The sequence below is a fragment of the Mobula hypostoma genome, chromosome 10, assembly GCF_963921235.1.
Source record: "Mobula hypostoma chromosome 10, sMobHyp1.1, whole genome shotgun sequence".
Taxonomy (NCBI): domain Eukaryota; kingdom Metazoa; phylum Chordata; class Chondrichthyes; order Myliobatiformes; family Myliobatidae; genus Mobula; species Mobula hypostoma.
The window spans coordinates 7,251,259-7,261,982 of NC_086106.1; the positions used below are offsets into that span (position 1 = coordinate 7,251,259).

Consider the following 10,724-nt stretch of genomic DNA (forward strand, 5'->3'; position numbering starts at 1 on the left):
TAACTCAGGCCAGGCAGCATCTGTTAGGGAGAGAGGGTGTGGACATTTCGGGTTGAGGCCCTTCATCGAGATCAGGAGTTCCCAGTCTGAGGTCCACAGACCCCTTGCTCAATGGAATAGGTCCATCGCATAAGAAAAGGTTGTGAATCCCTGGTCTCAATGGAGAGATAAAAGGGAGAAATGTGTATATAAAGGGGAGGGGAAGGGGTGATGGTGAGGGGGACGATAGGCAGGTGGTGGAAGGGAGAGTCGGAATAACAACAGAGGCTGCGAACTGACAGATCGAACAGCTGCAGATAATGGAATCATCTCAGAACATCTCTCCTGGGCCCAGCACATGGATGTAATTATGCAGAAGGCTATGCCAGTGTCTATACTTGATTGGGAATCTGCAGCAAGTGTACGTCACTGCCTGGCACAGATTTAGAGCTGAGACAAAATGGCGAAACGCCAATACAACGAAAAGCGTCATTTTGCGTCAACGGCCAACATGGTGCCAGAGGCAGCATGCAAGTGTCACCATACTTCCAGTGGCCACTACTCACTGACTAACCCGCATGCTAGTCAGTGGACTGTGGGAGGAAACCAGAGCACCCGGAGGAAACCCACGCAGTCACGGGGAGAACGTACAAACTTCTCCCAGAAAGAGGCAGGTATTAAACCCTGATCGCTGGCAATGTTAACTGTCACGGCACTGTGTCACCCACCAATAGAATTTTACCCCCCACCATGATTTTAATGTTTAATATAATTAAATTTCTAACTTGAATTCAGGAAGGCAGGATGTGGAACTACAAATCCCACAAAGCAGTGCGGCGTGTGGTGACATAATATCAGCGCGGGAGGGGGGGGCTGATCGTTGGCGCAGGCGCAAACTGGAGGAGGGAGTTGAGCTATTGGCGCAGGCGTAGTGCTGCTCGAAGTACCTATCAGTTTGAGCAGGCAAGTGTTGGAGGAACTCAACAGGTCAGGCCGAATAGACGGAACGAAATACATAGTCGAAGTTTTGGGCCAAGACCCTCCGTGGGACATTGGGCCGATCAGCCCAGGGAGTGAGCGACCGTACTTCTGAAGGTCCGAAGATTTCGCGCAGGCGTAGTGCCGTTGGAGGACCGATCCGCTCAGGCACCGTGCTGCTGGAGGACCCAATATTTCGCGCAGGCGTAGTGCCGCTGGAGGACCGATCCGCTCAGGCACCGGGCTGCTGGAGGACCCAATATTTCGCGCAGGCGTAGTGCCGCTGGAGGACCGATCCGCTCAGGCACCGTGCTGCTGGAGGACCGAACATTTAGCACAGGCGCAGTGCCTTGGGGCCTAGTCTTCTCCCTTCTCCATTGTGTCGGACGCCGCGCTCGCTCGTTCGCCCCGGGGGCCATGGGTTCGGCCCCGCCGCCTCCGACCAGCGCCGCCGCTGCTGCCGCGGCCGCAGCTGCAGCGGCCGCCTCGGCCTCGGCCAGCCGCCGCCACTCGTGCTACCTGTGCGACCTGCCGCGGATGCCGTGGGCCATGATCTGGGACTTCTCGCAGGCCGTGTGCCGCGGCTGCGTCAACTATGAGGGCGCCGACCGCATCGAGCGCGTCATCGAGCAGGCGCGCCACCTCAAGCGGGCACATGGGCTGCCGGCCCCCGCCGCCGCGGCCGTACCGCCGGCCCAGGCCCAGGCCCCGCCGCCCCGCTCGCCCGCGCCCCGGCCTCCCGCCCCGCACCCTCACCCTCACCCTCACCCTCACCGCCTCCTGCTTCCCGACTACCCGCCTCCCGGTCCCGAGCTCCCGGCCGCTCGCCGCCCGCTGCTGGGCCCCGCCGCCGCCCTCCTGGGCCTGAGCCCCGGGCCCGCGCCCGCCCTCGGCCTGGAGCTGGGCCGCCGGCCCGAGCTGGAGCGGGCCCTGCGGGAGAAACCCGGCGGGGCCGCCTCCTCCTCGACCCCCGGAGGGGAGGCCTTGGCTGAGCTGGGCCGCGCCCTCCGCCACCGCGCCGAGGAGTGGGCCGGGCGACCAGCCGCCGTGCGGGACTCGCTGCTCGGCCTGTCCGAGTGCGCCCCCTTCGCCCTCCGCCTGCGGGCCGACCCTTCCCTCACCGCCCGGGTGCTGGCCTTCGACGCGGCCGAGAGGCCCCAGGACCGGGCGCTGGAGCTGCGCCTCCTGATCGAGTACCCCAGCGGCTCGGGCTCCGTGCACTGCGGGGCGACCGAGGCCTGCCGCCGGATGCTGAGCGACAGCAGCAAGGAGAGACCGGGCAGCCCGGGCCTCGACTGCCTGGAGTACCAGAGGAGGTCCGGGGGCTCGGGTGACTGGCGGCCCCTCTCCCAGCTGCTGACCGAGGGCACCCGCCTCTTCAAGGAGGCCCTGCCCGCCGACCTTCTGCCCGAGCCCCACTCGGGGGGCCTAGGTCTGCCGGGGGGACAGGCCCGGCCCGGGACCCGCCGCCGCAAGGCCTCGCCGGACGGGGAGCCGGAGGCGGCGGGCAAGGCGGTGGGTGACGGGCAGCCGTGGGCGGCTGGTGGTGAAGGAGGGGCTCAAGTGGGCCACTCACCCGTGGCCCTGGTCAGCAGCAGCGGCGCTGACCCGAAGGACAGCGGCCAGCCCGTGCACTCCACCACGGCCCCCGGGCACAGTGGCCAGCGGCGTCTGACCCCCCGCAACGGCGAGCCTGGCGCCCCGGACTCCGGTCACGCCAGCGAGGTGCAGGGGGCCCCCGACTCCTCCAACGGGCCCCTGTGCTGCACCATCTGCCACCAGCGGCTGGAGGACACCCACTTTGTCCAGTGCCCCTCGGTGCCCGCCCACAAGTTCTGCTTCCCCTGCTCGCGGGAGAGCATCAAGGCCCAGGGGGCAGGCGGGGAGGTCTACTGCCCCAGCGGCGAGAAGTGCCCGCTGGTCGGCTCCAGCGTGCCCTGGGCGTTCATGCAGGGTGAGATCGCCACCATCCTGGCCGGCGACATCAAGGTGAAGAAGGAACGGGACCCCTGATCTGGTGCGCCGCTTGGGTCAATCTGTTTGAACTGAAGCTGTCCGCACTTTTCCGGAGGGCCTGAGATGCCTTCGCAACCAAAATTTGAGACGATGGGATTAATTCACCTGTTTGGGCAGAGTCCTGGTAAAACAAATTGACTGCGTTGGGTGTATTTGCCAAATTCCACAGTCGTCCTGGGCCTGGAGGTGACTACAGAATGAAACTACTTCAATTGGTAACGTGGATCCTCCGAGGAGCCTCGGGTTGTATCTGCGGGACACCCAGCACAAGGACTGCCATCTGGTTATTCAAGTTGGTGTGGAGTATCTCTCCATGTTCATCGGACTGTTGTTGGACATGCAGTTGTGTGTGCGTGTTTATATCTGTCGTGAAACATTGCTCTGGAAGTACGAGGAAGAGTACCCGAGCAGTTTGGTTGACCTGACTCCACCCGCCGTTCCCTCGTTCCATCTGCCCCTCGCCTTTGTCAACGGTGAAGGTGCAAGCCTCGCTTTGTTGATCGAGTGCCTCCCCAGCTCAGTTTGCAGAGCTCAGCCGGCCTGCCCATGGTCAGATTTATTGTGAGCTGTGACTCTCTGTTGGATCAGGTGCACGATGTTATGGAGCGGACTGTCGGAGCTGTACAGACAAGTCTGGAAAGGGATAGTGGGAGCGACTTGTGTTCCTGAATTGGCCCTCGTTGTCGGGGCTTCAGCTGTACGGCTGGCAAGATCTCAACCAAGTCCAGTTTGTGTTGAATTGTTTTGTTGTAACTCACGGACAGTGAGAGATTTTATAAATGTGTATCGCGAGAACCCATATTGAGGAATGGGGGCGATTTCCAGAGGAGCTTGGAACGCTGGGGAGGGGGGGTGGTTGTTGGAGGTCCTGCCTGGGTTCCCTGTGAATGGTGAAGGGTGATCAGCAGCTGCCTGACAAGCTGAGAGTGGCGTCTTTGCCTCAGTGTTGCCAGCAGGTCAAATACTCGACCAGACTCCAGGGAGAATGGTCTTGTGCCCAAGTATCAGGCAGGAATTTGTTTTTTATTTAGTGCAAAGAGTTAAACCTAGCAGAGTAGTGTCAAACATGAAATGTGTAACCCTTCAGAGTTTTATTGTGTTCCCAAAACACAGTCACTGCCTCGAAGACAAAGTATGGCATGGACTCCAGACCCCTGAGGGGAAGGTGATGTGTGGCCCCGGCTCGTTTCGAGCTTTACCCTGGTTTATTGACTGGTGGTGTCGTGATTGTCATAATGAGGCGCTTGGGAACTGTCTTGTTCCTCTGTTTTTGCGTCAACTGCGAGCAAATCAGCCTGGAGAGCCATAACCTATCAGCCTCCAGTTGGCGGCGAGAGCTGTGGTAGTCCTCCCAAATATGCTGTTCCACCTTGGCCAGCAAACCCCCTCCAAATCTGTCCTGCAGTGACTTCCACGGTGGGACTCCAGTCTTTTTCGTGTTCAGGCAAAGTCTGTTGCCATGCAAGTCTGGCAGAGCTACCAGTGAAACAAGACAGTTCTGGGCTGCCACAGGAGCTCAGTGTAATTCACAGTCGTTTGAGTGGGATTGGGGATTGTAATCAAAATGTGATTTATCATGGCAGACAGGGTGGTTTGCTGTTTCATCATCTCCTGTTGCGTGTATCAAAAATGCTACTGTTTGAAAACTTTTAATTTAAAAACTACTGCCCCCCTGCAAGTAAACTTTTGGTCCGGGCAAGTTTCAATAGTGTTTCACTGTAAGGATTTCATGGTGGTCTGATTAACCAGTGTGTTGTCTCTCAATTCCTGTGATTGTACGGCCTGCTTCTTCCTCACCCCCTGTTGTAATAATCTGTAATTACGTTAGCTTGTGATAATCATGATTTAATTTTTTTATATATATATTTAAAGATGAAACATCTACAAAATAAAACCTTTTTACTGGTGCTCGATTTGTTCTGTGACTGGCAATTGAAAGTCTTATTTTGGGTTAGTTTATTCCCTCGAAGGTCTTGGCACCAGGAAAGCTGTAATGTTGAAATTGTATAAGGCCAAATTTGGAATATTGTGTACAGTTCTGGTCACCAAGTTATAGGAAAGATGTCAATAAAATTTAGAGAATACAGAGAAGATTTACCAAAATGTTGCCTGGGTTTCATCTAAGTTACAGAGAAAGGTTGAACAAGTTGGGTATTTATTCTTTGCAGTGTAGAAGGTTGAGGGGGGACTTGATAGATGTGTTTAAAATTATGAGGGGGTAGATAGAGTTGACGTGGATAGGCTTTTTCCATTGAGAGTGGGGGAGATTCAAACAAGAGGACATGAGTTGAGAGTTAAAGGGCAAAAGTTTAGTGGTAACGTGAGGGGAACTTCCTTACTCAGAGAGTGGTAGCTGTGTGGAACGAACTTGCAGCAGAAGTGGTTGAGGCAGGTTCGATGTTGTCGTTTAAAGTTAAATTGGATAGATATATGGACAGGAAAGGAATGGAGGGTTATGGGCTGAGTACAGGTCGGTGAGAGTAGGAGTTCAGCACGGGCTAGAAGGGCCGAGATAGCCTGTTTCCGTGCTGTAATTGTTATATGGTTATAGCCGGGAGTGCCACATGCTGAAATTCCTTTTCTGGATCATTGGGAATCCCTGATCATCCATCTACAGGGGTTGCGATTGGAAATTCCATGGGGGTTTCTCCGCACAGGTTTGAACCCCTGCTCACAATGGGTATGCGATCGTGCATGGTGAATCTGTGCCTCTCGTTGCCATTGACAGCTGCAAAGGCTCAGTCACTGGGTTATTTAAAGCAGGGGTTGCTAGGTTCTTGATTAGTAAGGTTGTCAAATGTTACCGGGAGAAGACAGGAGAATGGGGTTTAGAGGGAAAGTAAGTCAGCCCTTATAAGATTAGGTTCTTAACTAGCAAGGGCGTCAGTTTCTTCAGGGGAAGTGGGGTTGAGAGGGGAAATAAATCGGCCATTATGAGAGAGCTGATTTCATACTGGGGGACAGCTTTGTGGGGCACTTCTGCTCCACCCACGAGAAACAAGACTTTCCCAGTGGCCAGTTCTTCCTGTCCCGACGTATGGCCTCTTCTTCTGTCACGATGAGGCCAGTGTCAGGTTTCAGGAGCGACACCTCATCCCATCCAGGTAGCCTCCAGCCTAATGGTGTAAATGCTAATTTGTCGTTCTGGTAATTTCATTCTTTTTCTTGTCCCCTCCCCTCTTCCGTTCCCCACTCTGGCTTCTTACCTCTTCTCACCTGCCTATCACATCCCCCTGGGTCCCCTCCTATGGTTCACTCTCCTCCAGCCCTTTACATTTCCCGCCCACCTTCTATATATACTCCTTCCCCTCCATCGGCCTTCTCATTCGGGTGTCTCGGCCCGAAATGTCGACTGTTTATTAATTTCAATAGATGCTGCCTGACCTGGGTTTGTCCTGTATTTGCGTGTGTGTGTGTGTGTGTTGCTTTAGATTTCCAGCATCTGCAGAATTTTTTGTGTTAATTATTCTCGATTAGTCAGGGCGGTAAATGTTACAGGGAGAAGGCAGGAAAATGGGGGTTGAGAGGTAAATGGCTCAGCCATGACAGAATGGTAGCACCAATGTAATGGGCCGAATGGCTCCCTTATGTCTTATAACCTGACAGGGCGCTCCTCCCCATGGCGACATGTTCAGGTGATAGTCTAGAAGAAACATTGGGCAAAAGGGTGGTAAATGGGCATTTTAGACCATTGAGGTATGGTGACGTTTGGAGATGGTGATTGGAAAACGTCCCGAAGGAATAATTTGTGAAAGTATCTGATTCACCTCAGACCACGCTCCTTCATCCCATTCTCCCTGACACACCCATCACTCCCTGACCCTCCCAGCACCAAGGGTCACTGGGTGGTTGTTCCATCGTGTTCGACGATGATGGGAAACCTGTGTGGGAGGGTCTTTAAACCGGGAAACCTGTTGCACTGGGGCAGATCCACGCTCCACAGTCCCAATCCAGCGGTAGGAACAAGCGACCCAAACTGGGGTCTGCCCCGGTTGCGGTGGGTGACCGTGACATCTCCCGTGCCTTGTCCTTGCCCTTCGCTCTCCACGGAGCGTTGTCGGATCTCACCGTGGACAGGCGTACCTTTATCCCGCCCGGAGCTTGAGGCCCGCCGGCCACCCTCACCTGATTCAGCCCGCCTTTCCGAGCACTGTGCTGGGGTGTGACCCCTGGTCGCACGCAAACAGCTACGTGGGGCCACGGGGGAGACAGCTGAGTGTCCGGAGGGGACCAAAGGTGAGTGAGCTGCCCTAGAGTGGACACGACAAGCCCCTTCACCAGAGGTGCTACGTCTCTCTGGACACCCCACGAGGTGAGTAGCATTAAATGTTAAATTTACAACCCTCTGCGGCTTCTTTCGGTCCTGTGCAGCCTGTTAGAAAGCTCATCATACATCTAGAAGTTTTTGTTGACATTCCAATCTCTTCAAACTCCTACTAAAACATAGTCGCTATCTTGCTTTCTTTATAAGTGCATTGTTACGTTGGGACAAGGTTAGGTCTTCAGAGATCTTGGCACCCAGGAACTTGAAACTGCCCACTCTCTCCACTTCTGACGGAAGGCAGGGTGTGTGGGGAAGAGTCTTAGATGAAGTATAAATCTGACATCGGCCCAGCGGCTGCCATCATCTCTAGCACCGTCTCAAAGGCCCCGGGTGTGCCACGTCTGCAAGCTCACAGCATCGGCCAGCGGGCGAGTGACCGGAATGCGTTGCCCCGAGGGGAGCAGTTTCTGGAGGAGGCAGTTCTGCAGACCACTGCAGGGGTTCAAGGCCTTGCCAGTCAGCCGGCGATTCGGTGGGGTTTGGGGGAGGTGGGTGGACAAGGGCGGCTGCTTAACGAATTTTAGCGATTTGCTCGCCCCCCCCCCCCCACCATGCATCAAGAACACTATGTGAATAAAGATTTTGCTATTGGAAAATGACCTCACCACAAGTTTATTGCAATCTTGATAACCCCCCAACAGTTCTTGCTTTTACCTCATTCTTTTCCCAAACCAAATGAAAACATTTTTTTTCCCCAAGTCTGCAATTGGCCAGCTCTTTAAAAAATCCTGTGGCGCGATCTACTTCCTTGGGAGATGATCTGCCATCTCCTTCCTGACAGTGCAGCACTTGAAGATCACCTGGGAGAGCCAAGATTACACTGAGTCAAGCCCTCATTGCTGTGGGAGCAGGGATATGAGATCTGGTCTCTCACCAAATACTGGTGGAGCTCAGCAGGGAGCAACTACGGAGAGGAATAAGCAGTTGACCTTCCCGACCCAAAATGTCAACAGTTTGCTCCCACCCAGGGTCAGGTTTAATGACAGTGGCAAGTGTCGTGAAATTAGTTGTTTTGTGGCAGCAGTACATTGCAATACATAATAAAAACGGTAAATTTCAGTAAGTTTATATATTAAATAGTTAAGTTTTTTAAAAAAAAGTATTGGGGGAAGTTTTCACGGGTTCATTGTCTGTGCAGAACTGATGGCAGAGGGGAAGAAGTTGTTCCTGAATCACTGAGAGTGTGCCTTCGGGCTCCTGGACCTCCTCCCTGATGAAAACACGGCATGTCCTGGGTGATGGGGTTCGTTAACGATGGATGCTGCCTTTTTGGGGCATTGCTCCTTGAAGGTTTGTGGAGAGCATTCTGACATGCTGCATCACTGCTGGTATGGGGAGTTGAGGGCTACTGCACAGGACTGAAAGAAGCTGCAGAGGGTTGTAAATTTAGTCGGCTCCATCTTGGGTACTAGCCAGCCAAGTACCCAGGACATCGTGCAGTTCAATGCAATACATAATATAGAAGAAGAAAAATGATAATAAATAAGTAAACCACTTACAGTGTATGTATATTGAACAGATTAAAATCATGCAAAAACAGAAATAATATATATTAAAACAAGTGAGGTAGTTCACGGGTTCAATGTCCATTTAGGAATCGGATGGCAGAGGGGAAGAAGCTGTTCCTGAATCGCTGAGTGTGTGCCTTCAGGCTTCTGTACCTCCTTCCTGATGGTAACAGTGAGAAAAGGGCATGCCCTGGGTGCTGGAGGTCCTTAATAATGGACACTGCCTTTCTGAGACACCGCTCCCTAAAGATGTCCTGGGTACTTTGTAGATGGAGCTGACTAGATTTACAACGCTCTGCAGCTTTCTTTCAGTCCTGTGCAGTAGCCTCTCCATACCAGACAGTGATGCAGCCTGTCAGAATGCTCACGGTACATCTAGAAGTTTTTGAGTGTTTTGTTGACATACCGATCTCTTCAAACTCCTAATGAAGTATAGTCACTGTTTCGCCACCTTTATATCTACATCGGTATGTTGGGACCAGGTTAGATCCTCAGAGATCTTGATACCCAGGAACTTGAAACTGTTCACTCTCTCCACTTCTGATCCCTCTGAGGATTGATATGTGTTTCTTCATCTTACCCTTCCTGAAGTCCACAATCAGCTCTTTCGGCTTACTGATGTTGTGTGCCAGGTTGTTGCTGCGACTCCACTCCACTAGTTGGAATATCTCACTCCTGTATGCCCTCATCACCATCTGGGATTCTATCAACAATGGTTGTATCATCAGCATGGTATTATAGATGGTATTTGAGCTATGCCTAGCCACACAGTCATGTGTATATAGAGAGTAGAGCAGTGGGCTAAACACACATCCCTGAGGTGCACCAATGTTGATCGTCAGTGAGGAGGATAGGTTATCACCGATCCACACAGATTGTGGTCTTCTGGTTAGGAAGTCAAAGATCCAATTGCAGAGGGAGGTACAGAGGCCCAGGTTCTGCAACTTCTCAATCAGGATTGTGGGAATGATGGTATTAAATGCTGAGCTATAGTCGATGAACAGCATCCTGACATAAGTGTTTTGTTGTCCATGTGGTCTAAAGCCATGTGAAGAGCCATTGAGGTTTGGTCTGCCGTTGACCTATTGTGGCGATAGGCAAATTGCAGTGGGTCCAGGTCCTTGCTGAGGCAGGAGTTCAGTCTAGTCACGACCAACCTCTCAAAGCATTTCATCACTGTCGATGTTGCGGGACTAAATGGCATCCCAGGGTGGGTGATCAGGGTGTATGTGGCATATGTTGCAGGTGTGTTTACAGAGGTTTTTAATCTCTTCCTCTCCCAGTGTACAGTGCCCTCCTGCTTCAAAAGATCCAGCATTGTCCCTGTACCAAAAAAGACCAAGGTAACACGTCTGAACGACTGGCGTCCTGTCACACTCACCTCAATAATATGCAAATGCTTTGAGGGGCTGGTCAAGGATTACACCTGCAGCTTGCTACCACCCACACTGGACCCCCTACAATTCACCGACTGACACAACTGATTGACAGATGATGCAATAACCACAGCTCTACACACCCTCCTTACACATCTGGAGAAGAGGGATGCTTGTGTGAGGATGCTGTTCTTGGACTACAGTTCAGCATTCAACACCATAGTTCCCTCCAGGCTCGACAAGAAGCTCAGGGACCTCGACCTTCACCCTGCCTTGAGCAGCGGGATCCTGGATTTCCTGTCAGATCACCGGCAGGTGGTAAGAGTGGGCTCCCTCACCTCTGCCCCTCTGACCCTCAACACAGGTGCCCCTCAGGGCTGTGTACTAAGCCCCCTCCTTTACTCTCAGTAAACCCGTGTTACCACCCACAACTCCAATCTGCTAATTAAATTTGCTGACGATACTGCATTGATTGGCCTAATCTCAAATAATAATGAGGCAGCCTCAGAGAAGAAGTCATCACCCTGACACAGTGGTGTCAAG

At 53.1% G+C, this 10,724-nt stretch overlaps 1 protein-coding gene across 1 annotated transcript; it reads left to right on the forward strand.

Annotated features, from left to right (window-relative positions):
* Positions 1 to 875: 875 nt before the first annotated feature.
* LOC134353225 (interferon regulatory factor 2-binding protein 1-like) lies at positions 876 to 4,902 on the forward strand. Its single transcript, XM_063061250.1, has one exon. It carries the CDS (start codon positions 1,375 to 1,377, stop codon positions 2,968 to 2,970), a length of 1,596 nt encoding a protein of 531 aa, XP_062917320.1. The 5' UTR covers positions 876 to 1,374; the 3' UTR covers positions 2,971 to 4,902.
* Positions 4,903 to 10,724: the final 5,822 nt, after the last annotated feature.

Coding starts and splice junctions, on each gene's coding strand:
- LOC134353225 (XM_063061250.1), top strand. CDS start 1,375: ATGGGTTCGGCCCCGCCGCCTCCGACCAGCGCCGCCGCTGCTGCCGCG.